The 19,193-nt window shown below is 31.3% G+C and overlaps 1 protein-coding gene across 16 annotated transcripts in view; it reads right to left on the minus strand.

Moving 5' to 3' along the window:
- LOC118189861 (TBC1 domain family member 19) overlaps nt 1–19,193 on the minus strand; it is a 130,138-nt gene that overhangs the window by 65,359 nt on the left and 45,586 nt on the right. For all 16 annotated transcript variants that reach the window (XM_085818727.1, XM_085818715.1, XM_085818774.1 and 13 more), the window contains 3 exons: nt 15,181–15,293; nt 13,789–13,863; nt 10,665–10,727 (listed from right to left, as the gene is read on the minus strand). In XM_085818727.1, the coding sequence (XP_085674853.1) occupies nt 10,665–10,727; nt 13,789–13,863; nt 15,181–15,293 (251 nt within the window). The remainder of the gene's footprint in view (nt 1–10,664; nt 10,728–13,788; nt 13,864–15,180; nt 15,294–19,193) is intronic.

Consider the following 19,193-nt stretch of genomic DNA (forward strand, 5'->3'; position numbering starts at 1 on the left):
GTCTCTTAAATTATTCAGTTACCTATTTTATATTTTTGGTTACCTTTTTTAGTTGTGGAATCCTTTTATAGAGTGTTTTGAATTATATTTTCTTAAATTGTAGATGTTTCGACGCATGTTTATCTATTTTCTGTGTTCTTATATGCATTATTTTGCATTTTATAAACAATCTTACTTTTAAGTGTAGCTGGCCTTGACGTGGCGGCGACAGAATGCTTTCGACGTTCTTTTGAATGTAAATAACTTTCGAAGTACTTTTATGATTCTACATAGTTTTATTTACCTACAAATTGATTTGCATGGATTTTAACACCGTTTTCATGTTTTTTTTTTTTTTTTCAATATCTGAAACTGTGAACTAAGATAAACTTTGCAAGGAGACGGTTTGCTAACATTTGAAAGTTGTCTTCCAGCTATATGAAAACTTTTTGCCTCTCGAGTTTTATTGTGCTTTTATGTAAGACCATATTTCTACATATTTTCAAATTTTAATTGCTCCGTGACTATATTAGTGCATATATGCTTTTAGTTTAGGGATTTTATTTAATATTTACTGAATTTATAAAAATTTTAGTACTAAATTTTGGGTTGAATTGTAACAAAGTGGAACAAAAACAATGTATTGAATTGTTGTTTTTGTTCCATTACTGACCTGATAAGATGTCTGAATCTAAGAAAACTACTACTGAGTGTGAGAGAGAATTTGCTGTACAAAAGATGATATCTTTAATACTATATGTGATAGTAACAAAGTAGTGGAAACTTTGAAAGAAAAACATGTTTATACAGGTTTAATTGAAACTTTGATTTCTGGTATTAACAAGATTACAGAATGGATTACACTAAAGAATTTGGAACATGTTGAAATGCAAAGGGATCTATGTAAGGAAAACAAACTGGATTTTATTGCCAAAGAAGTTTGTGAGATTTGTGATTTATTAGATCACGAGAAACTGACAATGTATAAAGGAAGAGGTGAAGAAAAATCAAGTGAAACATACAATTATAACAAGAATGAAGATACCGATTCCTGGAGAAATAAAGAAATCATCTTAAAGCCCCTCAAGGAAGATATCGATATATATGATGAAATAAAAAATAATATTGATAAAAAAAAATTGGAATCGGTGTTGTAGGTTCTTTTTGGAGGAAAAATGGGGATATGGTAGTTAGACTAAAGAGCAGAGAAGAATGTAGAAAATTGGAAAAAGCGGTTATTGATAACGAAAAACTTATTCAACTCGTAACACCAAAATGTAAAAAATTTATATGACTTAAGGTTATTATTTACAATGTTTCTAATTTTCTTTCCGATGAAGTGCGTATAGAAGCATTAAAAATCGAATGTTCATGTGGTGCTAGCTGTGTTCGCCCATTGTTTAAAATGAAAGCCTCAGAACAGGAAATATCGCATAGTTTTTCATGTTTCACCAGAGTGTCAAAATTTTATTTTGGAGGATCAGAGAATAACAATCGTTTGGAAATCTTATTCTGTAAAATTATTTATTCATCCTAAACGATGCACCAACTGCTTGGCCTTCAGACATACTAGAAAATTTTGTGAAAACACAACCATTTGTGGAGTGTGTGTGGAGAATCACCTGCATTCTAAGTGTTCTTCTGATTTCCTTCACTGTACTAATTGCAAAGAATACAATCCACGTTTCAGTACTAAATATAATGAGGAACATGATGCTCTTTCTAAGGAATGTCCTGTGTATTTGGAAGAAATTAGATTTATTAAGGATCATCTTGATATATAAAGTTTATTTTATTTATTTTGGTCAGCTGGGACATTTTAAATCATTGTCCTTATTTGTGATTTACATTTCTGCACTCTAATGAATTTTTGTAATGAAAAGAATTTTCCCTTACCTTTCATTTTGATCTTTTACGCACAGCGGCTATTCTAGATTTTGTTTATAATTGATCTAGAAACTATGATTTTATGTTTTTAATCATAAAAAAATTTTTAGGTGATTATACCAATTTTAGTATAAAATATTTGCTACAAAGTAGTGAACTCATATTTTACCTTATTATATATTTATATTCTTTTTACCTCTGAACCCTTTTTATCTATGAGAATTTTAAACTGTAATTTAAATCACTGTGCTGCCGCTGCTTGTAGGCTCTCTGCAATTGATACCATTATCAAAGAAACACTAGATGTTATTACTTTACAAGAGCCCTATTATTCAAAATAAAATTGCACATGCTCTGGGAACTTGGAGAGTTGTGCATGCAGAAATGGGAAGAAACAACTTGAATCTGTAGTGGACATAGTACAAGATTGTACTGTGGCTGTCTCCACGTCTGATGGTCAAAATAACTTTGGTATTATTTCGGTTTATTTCTCATCAGCAGAGGATTTGAATACACATTTATATGCTTTAGAAAACATTTTAAAATTGTACAATTTTTAACTTTATAATATTAGGTGATTTTAATTCTAAAAAATTTAATTGGGGTGCTACGGCACTGGACCAAAGAGGTATTTTAGTTTATGATTTTATTATGGTTCATGATTTGAAACTTTTCAACAAAGATGACTCCGACTTTCTCCTCCCTGGTGGGAATTGGTTGGACTGATTTGGTATAAGGGTCATCAAGCATAGATTTTAGCTCTGTGGAAATGAACATTTTAGATGAACCTACCCTGAATGACCATAGATATATTTATGTTGATTTAAATGGTATAAAAATTAATAATTTATACGAATTCTCTTATTCTTACAATTCGTTTAAAACGAAAAAATTTGTCAACAAACTGAAAATAGACATTATGAAACTTGAAAATGAACTCGTGACCATTAGGGATGGAGATAGTTTGAATAATGTGGTCTTCAGTCTAGAAAAAAATATTAAAATAAACATGGATAAATTTTTAAGATGTAAAATAAAGAATGGGTGTCAGAGGACAACCTGGTGGACCCCTGAATTAGATATTTTAATACGTAAGACAAAAGCTGCAAGTAAAAGTTCTCAGATAAAGTGCCTGGACGTGGAGACAAGATTACAAAGGAAAATTCATTACAAAAGAGTTTTAGCGGTATTTAAAAAAGCAATTAAAAAGACAAAAAGAGACTTTCGAAATTATTTGTTCAATATGAACAAGATTTATTATGACAAGTTTTATAAATATGGCACACATAAAGAAAAGGAAAAAATATTTTATATAGAGATAATTGTAGTGTATCCATGTCTGCCATGGAATGTCATGATCAGTTGATTAAAGACACCCTGAGGCTGGATTATTGTTCTAATTATCCTGATCATCGAAATATTTTTATGGAAGACAACAAGGAGGTAGAGTGGGCGTTTACTTATGAAGAGATATTTGATGTTATTTCTAGCCTCAGAAATGGCACTGCCCCTGGACTTGATGAAATCGGGACTACTTTAATTAGAATTCCTTTTTTTTTTCTTATATTCTTTTTATATATTACTTTACAACAAATGTATGGTTTTAATGACTTTTCCTGATATTTGGAAAATTGATTCTTGTTCCTAAATCTACATAGACCCATCTGCTTATTAAAGACTCATGCGAAAAACCTAGATAAACTCATCACAAAAAGACTTGAGCGTTTTTTAACAAAAAATAATATTATCAGTTCAAATCAATATGGTTTTTGAAAGAATATGTCTACTGATTTAGCATTATACAATGTGATCCAACAAGTCAGAGAAAAGCGACAAAGTAAACATGTAGTCCTGGTTTCCTTCAATGTCCGAGGGGCATTTGACTCTATTAGCTGGTTCTCCCTACTGTCTATATTAAAAGCAATCAGCATATTAAGAGATCTATTTGATATAATTAAAAGTTATCTGGAGAATAGAGAACTAATTTTTCTGGGTAACTCTAATACAATTAATTAATCTTCATTATAAATTTGAAAAAGGCTGTCCGCAAGGCTCATGTAGTGCTTCCCTGTTCTGGAGCCTCATAGCAAATAAATTACTGTAAGAAAATGTACCTGATATGAATATTATCTGTTATGCCAATGATATTATGGTAACTATCACAGGAGACCCCATCGGAAAAAAAGAGACTACTTTTAACCTGCTTGAAAATGTTTTTAAGAAATGGAGTATGGAGCAAAATATAGAATTTAATATTGAAAAAACAAATGGTATGTTTTCCCTCGGGGAGGGAGAATGTCACAACCCCCAGATTGAAATATGATCAAAAAAGAATTAAATTTGTGAATACCTTTAAATACCTGAGTTTAGTGATCAATGATAAGTTGAATTTTATAGAGCATTTTAAGTCAATACAATGAAAGTTAGAAAAAAATTTAAATTATTATAAAAATACTTTTACTCCGATCACTATTTCTGACAAAACCTCTACCCTGAGGGATAGTCACAAAAATGTTATTATACCAAAAATTTTGTACGGTATTGGCGCATGGGGTGATCGAGCAGGGGAGCTGGTCAAATCAAGGCAGAAATTAGACTCATTGCAGGGAGCCTGGGCACTTGCAATTACAAGATCATTTAGAGCAGTCCCGGCAGAAGTTGCGTGCTTACTGGCTGGTGTACCGCCTCTCTCACTACAATTTAAATTTACTTATGACAAATTTTGTCTGAAATATAATATAAAACAGAAAATAATGTATGAAGATAAAGCAATTACCAGCGAGGCTTTTTTAGAACATGATCAGAGTTCAAGCCATGCTAGCGAATATTACGATATATCCTACGATAAAGACTATATTTCAGCTGGAGAAATTGAAATTTATACAGATGGATCAGGGTTTGCGGAGAGCATCAGCTGTACCTTTGTTGTATTATTCCACGGTATTGAAATTGATTACAAAACGTTTACTTTAAAGCTAAGAAATTCAGTTTATCAAGCAGAATTGTTGGCAATTAAAATGGCTTTATCCTGGATCAAAAAATTATCCGTGGGGTACTACATTAATTTATACTCAGATGCCTTATCTGCTCTTATGGCACTCTCCCGCCCCTTTAAAAAAATAATATTGTTAATGAAATTAAGAATATATATTTAGAACTACGAAAAAAGCATATTTTGAACTTACATTTGATCAAATTTCACGCTGGTCATTATGGGACTGAGAGAGTGGATGCTCTAGCGAAAAAGCCTCCCTGGAGATTGGGACAGAAAAGGTTTTCATTCAAGATTCGAAAAAGAAGATATGCACTATAATATATGACAAGCTTATTAGAGACTGGAAAAATTTAAGGGATCTCTCTGAAAGAAACAAAAACTATCTAAAATGTTTAAAAATTAGCAAAAAAATGGGAATTTTAGGAGATGCAGATGTCAATCAAACTCTCACTGCACATGGAAGGTTCCCTGCTTACTTAAAAAGGTTCCACCTCCAGGAAAATGATATATGTAAAGTTTGTAATAAATTCGGCGATTCAAAGCATTTCGTCGAGGACTGTTGCCTGACTGGAAGTGTGAGAGAAAAATATAAATTTGCGAAGTTTGAGGATTTATTTAGTAACTATAAATTGTTTAGAAAATTTGCAAGAGCTATTATGCAAACTGTGAATGAGAATAAGAAGACTATTGGTATTGAGATATAACAAAGCAGAAAATTATACTGAAAACAGAAATAATTGAGGTAACTTATAAATATAAGATGAATTTTGATAATATAAAGAAGATTTGAATAATAATAACTAATTGAAAATAAAACTTATAAAGATTTTAAACTTAAGAAAAAACACAGAAATGGAAACGACGAATTTATATACTATTTCACTGATAGTGTTTGGATTGTATGTATCTACTTTACGTTTTTTTTTTCTTTGTTTTTAGTTTTGTTGTTGTTGTTATGCCTTTGTGGCCTGGCCTGCCCCCTATTAGCCATATGGCAAGTTTCACCTGCTAGGTAGGCTGGGGCCCAGTGCTTAGAACTAACTAACTAACTAACTAACTAACCTATTTTACATTTAAAATTATATGAAATTTATATAATTATACAAAATTTGGCTTTTATAACTGCAGTGAACTTTGCTGAATTAACATAATTTTGTATTAATATTTTCATAATAAAACAAAACTTATTTAATTTTCATTAAAGATTAATAATTATTTTAAAGCAAATTATACCATGGCTTGTGGGTCCCCAAGAACACAGTAATGGGAAATCAAGCAACCATGCAGTTTTCTTTATTATCCAGAAGGGGGGTTTTGCCTCTGAAGGCTCATTGTTGCCCACTTTTGATAGTCTTTCATTCACACAGTGGCAAAGATAATACTGAACCTAGAAATATCTTCATAACTTGAGAGAGCTATCAGATGAAGAAGAAGAATGACTTCATGGAGGACTTTTATAGAGGTATAACATCTGAAAAGTCATCTGAATCACTGTCGCAAGATTCCATTTCTTCTGAATCAGAATCGCTGCTGCCATTTTGAATTATTAATTCATCCACTATCTCTTCTGGAAGTTCGTCCTTATCCCAATAAGAATTTTCAAATTTTTCTACGTGGTTGCAGTACGCCTGCCAGTCTTGAGAAGTGACTTCATCGAAAGCTTTTTATGTTAAATTTTTCAAATTTTCCAAGCTTAGGTCCCCAGTCACTTTCCTTTCCCTGATCAGTCTTTTAACTGATGATCAAACATATCGAATTGCATTTAGATCACAGTGGTAAGGAGGGAGATGCACAGCATGATGCCCATTTTCTTTTATGATGTTGTTAATTTTATAGATTACAGTTTTAGGATGATTGCATTAAGTTAAACAGTTCCACTTTTCACGTTTTGGGATCGCAGCATATTGTCTTCTTCATCAACCAATTTACCATTGTTTACTTTGTAGCATATTTCGTAGGTGTCGGATCTTCAATTTTGTGTGATACGGGGCATTATCCATGCATACACTTTGGGGTCGTAAATTTGGAATAAGCTTTTCGAACACTCATTTTTCAAAATTTCCAATGTTCATTTGCCCATGGTAATCCTCGCTTTGAGCTGATGCTTTATACAAGTTGGGCACCTGAAATAAATCCTGCGGAAGAGGATGGACAACAATCAGCCTATTTTTTGAACTGACATTTATCTGTGCGCCCAAAACCATATCATGCTGCCAACATTTCTTAAAAGTTAAATTGCTGTCAATCCATGTTTCATCATTGTAAGTGATGTGCACTTGTCCTGAGTTTCCTCATTTTGCGTAAATAATTGTTCCTCCAAAATACAATGTGAGGTCTTCTCTTTTGTTAATGCATCTCTTCCAGCAAAAATTTATTGAATGCAAAACTTTGCACAAAGAGTCTTTTTTGCCATGGGAAGTGTATTTTTTGCCTCAAAACAGGCAGTAATTTCCGCACAGATCGCACTTTCTTTTCTTTGATGTAAAAGTCTTGTATTGTCTGCCATATAACGCATTTGTCAAAATCGTCAATTTCACACTTATCCGTAGCTTGTGATGTTCTCTTTAAAACTTGAGGAACTACTAAAGAGTTCGCCGAAGCTTTAGAAACACAAAATTCTGCTACATTGAACACGATTTGATGTGCTTGAGACTTTAAAAGTTGACCTTTCTTAAATTGGAAGGGCATTTTAAAAAATTGGCAAATAACAAAGCACTACAAAAATCAAGCTAAATAGAAGCAAATTTAAAGAAATAACAGTACAAATCATATAACAACGAGAATAAAAATAGCTAATAGTAATACCGTATTTATGCGAATCTAATGCGCATCCCCATTTTAAAACTTTAAATAATAAAAAAATTGTTTGTCAACGAATGTAATGCGCATCAATGGTATGAGGAATTTATTGAATCTTATTTTATACAACAATGGATTTTTATATAAACTATCAATCAATGGTATGATAATTTTATTTAAATTTAGATACCATATTTTATACATTAATGGATTTATACGTAAAGTAGCAAAACATAGAATTGACCTATTAGTGGGCTACTGTTATGTGAAACAATCATTGTTAATTACCACTACCGTATATACGGTACCTATTGTAAAATATGAACATGAAATAAATCGTAATATTTCTATCTAGCTAACAGTTTCTAGAATCAGTGATTAATAGTAAACGTCTTTATTCATTAATGTTTTCATCACTGGAATCCTCGCAGCTCTCTTCGTCAGAAGCAGATTCATTTCTTCTTTCCTCATCATCGTCATCGTCATCCTCGGCGTTCCAGAGCACGTTATCTTCACTGCCATTCGATGAATTTGAAATGCAGCATTTCTTGAAAGATTTCATAATCATTGGTGCTTCGATGTTTTTCCAGGCAGCAGAAACCCAGTGTGCAACAATGTGCGGTGCAGCACGCTTATTTTTCCTGTCAGGGTCAATTCACGGTTTGGCTCACAAAACAATTTTTTGTACTCCGCCTGAACGTACCCATTAAAAGGTTTATTTATACTAACGTCCAGGGGTTGTAACACAGACGTCATCCCTCCAGGAATTATAACAAGATCACTGCCTAGGCTGTGCATCTTCTTTTTTACGTCGTCGGTGAGATGACCACGAACTGCATCCAGACAAAACATTGATGGTGGATTGGAGAGCCCACCGGAACAGCATTCCCATACATTTCAGAGCCAATCAAGCATTAATGATTCCGTCATCCACCCCTTCTCTTGGTTTCGAATCAGGACATCATCTGGGAATAGCTTTTCATTCTTAGGGATTTTAGGGATGTTTTCCGTTTGAAGATTAAGAAAGGGGGAAGTTTGCACCCGTCTGCTGTTATTGCCAGCATCACTGTTATGCATTGTTTTTCACATCCCGAAGCTTTGATGATAACTTCCTTAGTCCCATTCTTCGTAATGGTGTAGTTACGAGCATATCAAACCAAATTGGCATCTCGCCAGCGTTGCCAATTTGCCCCATTGAAAAATTCTTTTCCTTCCGAAGTGTGATGACATACCGCTGAAATGTTAGTAGTTTTCCCTCAAAATCTGCAGGAAGCTTTTGGCATATTGTTGTACGGCATCTTAGAGATAAGCCCATCCGCTTCATAAACCGATCCACCCATCCACGGCTAGCCTTAAACTCTTGTTTCGGTATTCCAAGAACTTCAACCTCCTCTTTTGCTTTATTTCTTATGGTGTCAGTAGTCACAGGTTGTCCATTCTCCCTCCTTTCACGTACAACTTCCAAAACGTTTTCTTCACTTTTAGGGTTTCTTCCTTTGCGAGGGCCAGTGAATTCCTTTCTACTAGCTTTAGTTGCAAACAGTGCCAATTTCTGTTGCTGCCACAAGCGAACATTGCTCTCAGCTACGTTGAACTCTCTCCCTGCCTTTCTATTGCCCTTTTTTTCAGCATAAAGAATTACTTTACGTTTGAAAGTAGCGTCATGTGACATTCTTCTCTGTTTGCCCTCCATTTCTTGACTACGTACTCTGCAGTTTGTATCCTCTATGCAATAATGTGTCAACGATAAATGTAACGGTAAATGTAGTCGAGAAATACAGTAATCCTTTGTTACGATTTAAATTTGGTTGACTCATCGGCAAACTTTGCACTCGAATCTAATGCGCCATCGAATCTAACGCGCACCCTAATTTTGAATACTACATTTGTCCAAAAAGGATGCGCATTAGATTCGCGTAAATACGGTAATATAAGGCTTAAGAAAAGATGCATGCAGCTGGAATGAAACCGAGAAGATGAATGATAAACTCTTTTCTCTTCAGCCAACAGTTGCCAAAAACAATTACAATAAAGCAACCCTTGGTTCGTCCCTATTTGAAATATACTAGCCCTGTTGCTATAGCGACTGCCACCCTCAGACACCGTAGTGGGAACTGTTCTTCCTGTAGACAAACAGTATAAAATATATACCAACTCTCAAAATTCAGGATTTCACGCAAGAAATTTTTTCAATTAAGTGAAAAATAGAATTTTTTTTTCAATTATTAACTCAATTATAAGCTCTTGGAGTCCATAAGTTACAATTTATGCAAAATTTTACCACAATTTAAATTATATACTGCACCTGAAAGGGTTACGGGTATTTAGTCCATAAAGTGCAGAAAAATGAGCATGAAAATAGACTTCATGAACTAAATTCAGTTAACACTGCCAGTAAAATAAAAGCTCTAAATTCAGGCACTATAAAAATGAAATATTTATATATTGCACTCAGTATTATGCAGCAGTTATTTCTGACTCTAACTGATGCTCAACAGTAATCAATCCATACATCCATTTGTCTTCCAAGAAACACATACTGGATACTATAAATATGTAGGAAAATACACAGCCTGGACAGAGTTTCATTATCAATGAATCATTATCATTTATGAAAGCTGATAATATCAAATCCTCACACATTAAAAAAAACAGCAATACTGCAATTCATTATCAATGATTTGATTATATCAAATCCCAAAACATAAAACAGTAATTTGCAATAGAAAACTAAATTAATATCCTTTTCATTCGAACAGTAAATGTACAAATAATATTCTAACAAGAGATGCTATTTAAATTATTAACTAAGGAACTATTTCATTTACACTGGAATAAAGTGATTGTTTCTATATAAACCAAAAGTACTTATCAAGAAAGAATAATAAAGAAAGTATAATGCAGTTAAAAACTAAATTTGTCATGCAGCTTTTTAAAATACACATACCTATAGTGATACAAAAATTTCAGAATTAAATTTTACATATTCAAATAAATCTCCTACTTGGTATAACAAATCTTCAAATACAAAATATTGATCATCATTCGAGGCTGTTAAATGTATATCCTGAAATAAATATGTAATAAGAGAAATATAAGTAATTATGTAAATAATACATTAAAACAAACTATCTAATCATAACACATGAATTAACCTAAAAGTAGCTATGAATTTCAGAAACTTCTATTACATTCAGATTAAATATAATCCTATAGAAATACTAAATTAAATCTTTTGAATAACTCTGAATGGCTAAAATTGTTTGCGATAGATGTTTTGTGTAGGGTATACTTTCATTTCTTACTAAGCAAATTAATATAAAAAGAAAGGAGGTGGGAATTCTTGTTATCTTAAAAAATTAAGATACGAGGAAAATTTCATGCTCTAATTTATGAAATATAGATGTACACTTCTGTTTGTAAAAGCTGAACACCAAAGAAGTATCATATGAATAAACAAATTTAGAGAGAATGCAAAATAAGTATTAAGATATGTAAATTAATAGACTTTCAAAGTGCATGACATAAGCATATACACTGCATTTAAAAACCATGCACAGGTCCAATATAGGGCTGGAACTGAAAATTAAAATTAAGTGTTTTGTCATCTGCCAACACTTAACATTTCATAAGAAGTCTCGATGTCTCATTACAATAAAAGACCCAATATAGGCAAGATCTGTTGTTTGAACATGGACAAATGATCAGTCTGAAAAAAGATCGATTTTCCCATTATGACAGTGCTTATATGGACCATAATGCTTTTTTAGTGATGTGTATGTTGGAAACAGTGACCTCAATAAGTTATGTGTCTAGCATTGGATCATGAAATGCTATATCAGCATAGGATAATTGTCACTTCATCTGTACGACAGCGAATCACTCTGCAGCTTCATGTTAATAGTTCATATGACATGGGAGCATTGATACAGATAAATTATTGCTTTAACACTTTGTTAGTATCTGTTACATCATGGATTGCCTGCATGCACTCCTTTGCACAGAATTCCTGACACAAAACCATCGACACTTGCAGCTACAATGAGCTCAACAGCACAGCCACTGGCATGTCAACTGGCAACAAATTGGCTTTCCTGATGAATCCTGCTTCAACATAAAGCATAATGATGATCAAGTATGGTTAGATGCTACAAGGGTGAACACCAATTTCAGGATTGCATTATCTGGCGTCACAGCTGATGATCGCCAAATTATGATGGTCTAGGACACCACTCGTTGTAACTGGCAATCTCATTTCCTAAGAATATAAGTACTCTCACCAGCAGCCATTGCATCAGACTTGTGGAGTCCAAAGTTGCATCCTTCACTCGATGCATTCCTGGAGATATTTTAACAGGACAATGCACATCCACAATCTTGTTAAAAATGTTTTAAGATTTCTTTTCAGAGCATTACCTACCACTTCTTCCTTGGCCTGCAGATTATCACCAGACATGTTGCCTACTGAACATGTTTGGGATTTAAGAGATTTGTGACACTTATCTTGTAGCAGTACAGATCAACTTTAAGCTCGGATAGAAGTAATGCCAAATTCCTGTAACAGTGCTCCCATGTCGTATTAATTGTTAATATTCCTCAGAAATTCCTTCTGTTTGATTCAATGATGCGAGCTCTTATTGCAACACATGGCAGTTTCACCAAATATTGATTTTTGTATTTAATATCCTTGTATGTTTCTACAAATTTATATAAACTTTGCAGCACTACATGTTATATGCAAAATAAATTTCATTCTATTCCAATGAGTGCAGTTTTCACAAATTTAAGTTTAAAATGCTTATATTAAAAATATTTTGAAATTCATAAATATTTTGAAATGAAAATTTCAAATCTAAATAATACTTTGATAAAATATTTTCTTAATATAACAAACTATTTAAATTATTATTAAATTACTTTAAGCTCATAAAAATGTAAAATACATTTAAAAAGAATAACATAAAGATAACCAAAGACCACTTTCATCAAATTACTTGAGTCTGCATTCACACTCGCAACAAGCATATACAAACATACATAACTATGAACATTTGAACTAACTATGAATAAAAATTAAAATGTCTACTTTTTCTTATAAAATTAGTTTAAATGTTCAGTATAACTAACTTATAGCATCATTTTGTATTTTGATGACATTTGTGTGGGAAAAATAAAATTAAAAAAAAAAAAAAAAAACTATAGCAATTAAAATGAATCTGTATGATAGTGCCCTATAATTTAAAAGCTTAATATTCCCTATTAATTCTTTTGGATACCTTCAACAAATATCATTCTTTACTATCAAATTATTTCTTCTATAATTACTTTAATAAAATACATAAATTTTCAAATATTAGGAAAAGATGTAAAAATTGCATTAACTTACACAACAGTATTCCCATTTAGCAACATTTGCCCCATTTTATGAACAAACTGGTATTGCATGACCAATTTTAGCATACAAATTATCTTTCAAAACTATCTTTTTAAAAAAATCATAGTAATTATAAAGTTTTCTAAACTTTACCACCAATACTGAAAGTTTAACATTCAGAAAAGTTTATACACATACATGTATAAATTATCATACAAATCATTTAAAAGAACTAATTTCATCATTTCAAAGAAGTTAAACTTTATATTCTTAAACTGAATGTTCAATGAGAGAAGAGAGTGAATTTTAAATCAATCTCATCTCAGAATCTATAAAAGTGTTAATTCTCAGAACTCTAAAAATAAGGAATTGATCATTTTTAAAAGCTAAAAATAGTTCTAAAATATGTGAATGATTCTGAAACTAAACTCCTGCTATTCTGGTTTAACTGTAGCTGAAATTCTTTATATTTAAAATGAGTTCTTGACACTTGACATTCTTCTATCAATATTCACTGAAGTGATACTGAAAGTCTTGTGTACAAACTAAAGATGATGAATTACAATCAATATTCACATGAAAAGCAATGTAAAAACGGAATTACCAAGACATAAAGTGTAAAAAATAATATAAAATAGCAAACTAAATACAAAATATGCATTTCTTCTTATCGCAAATAAAACTATACAAAACAAATACATAAATTACACCTAAAATTATACCTCCCAAAATTATGAATTCCAATGATATTTACCTTAAAAATTAACTTGTCAATTAATAAATCATGCTGAAAGACACACGATTTCAGATGCTTGAAATTCAGCTTTTGCTACACAAAACAATAAGAAAGATGAATTACATTTCAACTTAAAAACATTAAAACATACACTTATTTTCTAACATTACAAAACTTTCCACTTTAAAAACATATTTTGTACAGAATATATTTAAAAAATGTCTTTGTAAATAAATAATATATTTAAAAATTAAAAAATATACAAAATTAAATAAAACTGATATTTGGTCTTTGCATATAGATTCTATCTTTATACCTGAAACGTTTTAAGCAAAACGGTTATACTAAGACCAATAGTTTTAAGATTTCCCCGAAATTAAAGCCACGGAATATAAAATCACATAGTATTTAAAATAAGCTCACAACAGCAATGCAGCAGTTCACAATTATAGGGAGAGGGGAATTTGCAGCGATATGTTTCCATCGTAATTGTGAAATTTCTCACTAGAATGCTTATGCACAAGGCTTACACAAATACTCCTTGGTGTTAAGTAGGATTATTGCTAGTACTTTGTCAAGACACAAAATTCACAAAAAGAAAACAATGACACCTTGTTTGAGTGTTAAAAGCTTTAAAGTAATGTTATCATCTACATGTAATATTTCAAAAATAATATTACATCTATGACTATATAAGAATATTCAGCAAATTCATTTCACTTGATGTTCTTATATTTCAGTATGTTTTATCATATTTCTGTGAAGCCAAACAAATTTTGTGTATTATAACAATTATTTAGGGAGAGTAAAAAAAAAATTAATTAAAGTATTATATAATGAGATCCATATGAAAAATGAAGTAAGAACCAATGTTAATATTATATTTTCATAATCAATCCACCAGCTGGTATTAAAATGAAATTCATACTGAATTTTACTAATTAACGAGACAAAGATATATTGAGTGACATTTTTAAGATTTCTACAATGTTATACAATCGTGCTATTCAATATATCTTACCATTCCTAAAATTAAATTATTGTTAAAGATTCTTATCTTTAGACATGTGACAATTCTCTCTGGAGCTTTATCTTTTCAATTAAAATATTTTTACTTACATGTAAATATGATTCTTACCCCATAAAATGAGAACAATGTTTTGATACCAAATTAACTTTTAAGCTTTTAAAAACTACCAGCTGAAAATAAACACAAATTGTATATGCCACTCACAAAAATCAAAAGATTTTGAAAATGTATTCTTTGACAGAAAGATTTTAAAATAGTAAACACTATTTTCAACAAGTTATTTTAAATTAAAAATGATTTAATGAAATATAAAAGATATGCATATAAAACATTTTAATTCAAAAGTATTTATAAAAAATACAATTAAAAATTATACATACTGCCCCAGAAATATCTACACCTAAAATTAAAGACCAAAGATCAGCTCGCAGAGTTGCCGGACAGCCCCTTTTACAAAACTCTCGAGCCACAGTAGCTTGATTAGCATCAAGCACTAAATTAAAAAAAAAAAAAAAAATTGAAATTAACTTAAAGAACATATTTACATGAATGATACAACATAGAAATTAGCCAATAATGCTTTGCAAATATGTAACCTGTAAGCAAACTTATGTGGACAACAGTTCAGTTCACATAAATTATTTAAACTTAAATAACAATCAGTAATAACTCTTAATTATAAAAAAGTTCTTAATTAATATTAACCATTCAGATATATTATAAATATTTCAAACTACATTTTGCTTTTATTAAAAACATTTTATTTCAGTCAGAAAAACAAATGTTAAACCATCTACAACCTAAAATCAACAGAGCATAAAAAAAATAGTTCTGAGAATTTTCGATTTTGGGATATCTGATTAATTTAGGTACAAATAACATGCCAAACAAATATTAATTTAGAAGTCAAACAACAAAAATCAGCTTTATATTTGCAAATTTTTACAGGACTAGTTTCGATGGTTTTACCGAACTATCACCCTCAGCTGCCAAAGAGAAGATGAGAATGAGATAAGATAAGAATGGCTGGACAGGAGTTAAGCTACTGTCATCTATTGATGAAACAAGAAAACGAAAGAATAATTTCCTTAAAGGATCAAGGAAAATATGGATTGGAATTAGGGTCGTTAACTAGAACAGAGATATATTTTTTTAAAATGTGAAATGCCTCTAGAAAATCTAATTCACCAATGGAAGATGTTTTTTGAATAATTTTGGCTGCAGAAAAATGGAAAGCATGATTTTTGGACCAACAATGCTGGGCAACAGACGACTTCTGTGTTTCCCTTTTTCTAACATATGCCTCACGTTCCTTAACGTAAAATTTTAAGGCTCTCTTAATTTGACCAATGTAAATTAAACCACACTGGCAAGGAATACCCTGGGATTCATATCCGGAATGGAGTCCTTAAGTATGAAACTCAGAATTTTATTGATACGAGAATAAACAACCTGAAAGTTAAATTTCTGTAAAATACATGCAATTTTATAGCTAACTGATAGAAAGAAAGGAATGATAAGAGAGTTCTTATAATCTCCTAAAGAAAGAATGCTTTTTTGGTGTGTTGAGACAAGAATTTTTTAACTCCTTTGTCAATAATGTTGGGTGAAAAGCCCCTATTAATAGCTATTGCTTTTAAATAATTTAGTTCTCAATCAAGAGCCAATTTGGAGGAGTAAACTTGAAGTGCACGAAAAACAAAGGAATAAAATGAAGCTAACTTTTGTTTAGTCGGATGACATGATTTGAAGTGTGGAAGCCAAACCGATGAAGGTTTATGGTAAACAGTCGTACTCACATTGGATGTGTTATGTGTGACCAAAACATCGAGGAACGGAAGAGAACTGCTTGTCTTGAGTTGAAAATCTAGAAACTAAATGTTTAGCTAATGGGTACGAGGCAGCGCCTAAATTTGATACAATACGGCGGAAAGGAATACCACTTTTATGAATTTTGGGGAAAGCATATAATCTGGCACAATTTGCAACAGATGGGATAAGCGACTGTTTAAAGTCAGTCGAAAGGATTTGTGAGGATTTGATCATAGTTTTTATTTTTGAGAGGTCCGAAGATGAAGGGTCTTTAGGGAATGGATTTGTGAGGATTTGATCATAGTTTTTATTTTTGAGAGGTCCGAAGATGAAGGGTCTTTAGGGAATGGATTATAGGGTCCTTTGTTTAAGAATTTAGTGACACCATTGATGTATGTGTTCTTGCCCATGATGACTAACTGGCCACCTTTGTTGGAAATGATAATGTCCGGGTTAGAATGAATTTCATGCATTGTGGCCCTTTGTGTCAGATTATATGCTTTTACCAAAATTTATAAAAGTGGTATTCCTTTCTGCCCTATTGTAACAAATTTAGGCACTGCCCATTAGCTAAACATTTAGTTTCTAGATTTTCAACTCTATTAGATAATAATAATATTTACAGTATAAAAAATTCAATAGAGTTTGTAAAAAAATCAAAAGGCTGATAAAAAGCCTTAGGGATAAAAATATTTAAAAACAGCCTACCTTTAGAATTTCTGATAGACAATCTTGTGCATTGGAGATAAAAATATTTTTTTTCTGTACAATTTTACTACTGCTCACTTTGAAGTAATTGAATCTGTTAATCAAAAATTCTTTAAAGTTTTACAAAATTTGAAGCACACAAAATATTTAAAAACAGCATATCTTTAGAATTTCCGCTAGGCAGTCTCACACACTTGAGATAAAAATGTTTTTACGTGCATAGCATTGTCATTGCTTGCTTTGAAATCATTGAGTTTGCTAATAAAAAAATCATTAAATTTTTACAAAATATGATACACACAATAAAACAAATTAGAAATTCAAAATTCGGATTTCCAAGTGTCCATATTCAGATGGAGGACTACGTTATTCAAAATTTGATGGCTCTAAACACCAATTCTTTTCATAATGGGAAAAACATGCATACATTCATGCAAATTCTTCATTATCTAATTTTTTCACTATAATACAGGGCGACAATATTTGGTGGCAACAATTTGAAAAACGATTTAACATAAAATCTCGTTTTGAGACTTAAGCCCTTCTGGCCTAACGCTTCTTTGGTCTAAAATGCAACAACTATAAAAGCTCTAAACAGTATTTTTTTAACACATAAATTTAAAAGGGTTCTCTCATATAGTCAAAATAAGTAATAATAAAATCCTAATTATTAGCCTTGTTTCCTATATTGATATCATAGTACAAAAGGATAATGCAATCTATTGCTATTAGTTAATTATTTATTCCATAGATGGTGCATTAAAATGGTATTTTTATATTTGAACATGCCATAAAATGGAAGGAAACGGAATTATTAAAACAATTAATTTTAGCGCCTCCATCTTGAAAATAACTAACTAGCTAACAGAAATAGATCATACACTGTGGCATATCCTATTAAAGTTTAGACTTTGCTACAACTAACTACACATTAAACTTCTAATTGCATCAATTTAATATAAAATACCAAAAATGACATTTATATGAATTTTTGAATTATATATTGGGTCAGTCCATAAATTCGTGCACATTTTCTTGGTAAATTTTTAAAAAATATAAAAAAAAAAAACACAATTTAACATTTTAATCAATTATATATTTTTCTCCATTATCTACAATGTCTTGCCATCTTACAGGCAGCTTTTTTATGCCACTGCTGTATACTCTGGTTTTGATGCAAAAAAACTTGAAAGTTCATTGTTCATTGTTCATCATCCTGTTTAGAATTTAATTTTTTTCACAGAAAAAAAATTTGTAAGGCACGAAATAAGTGAAAATCACTTGGGGCAATATCTGGGGAGTAAGCAGGATGTGGCAAAAGCTTCCAATTAAATTCACTAATTTTTTGCAGTGTTGTTCAAGCCGTATGCGGTCTAGCGTTATCATGATGAAACACCACTTTCTTGATATTCACCAGTCGTGGGCGTTTTTTGATCAGTTCAGAATCTAGACAGCAAAGTTGTTCGCTATAAACTTCTGAATTAATCGTTTGATTTGGTTTTAACAGTTCAAAATGTCCTGAATGGGGTTCATCATCAATGCTGCTTTTTCCAATTTAAAATTTTTTAAACCATTTCTGGGTAGTCCTTACACTAATGGTGTGTTCACCATGTACACTATAAATTTTTATCGCTGCAAACCTGGCAGATTCACCACACAAAAATAAAAATGTAGCACAGCACATTTGTACTGATTATCTATATTCATCTTCTATGGGTACTAAATTGCATTCGATATTTATGAAAGTTGGTGATGAACTGAATAATATGTTAGTCAAACAATGACAGTTTCAACAGGTTCAAAATTGCATTGTTTTAGTAAATGCATCATAGTGAATTCCACGCATACTCTTTAATGCGCACAAACTTATGGA

The sequence above is a fragment of the Stegodyphus dumicola genome, chromosome 1, assembly GCF_044657685.1.
Source record: "Stegodyphus dumicola isolate Sdum_Otavi_A_Nest chromosome 1, ASM4465768v1".
In the NCBI taxonomy this organism is placed as follows: domain Eukaryota; kingdom Metazoa; phylum Arthropoda; class Arachnida; order Araneae; family Eresidae; genus Stegodyphus; species Stegodyphus dumicola.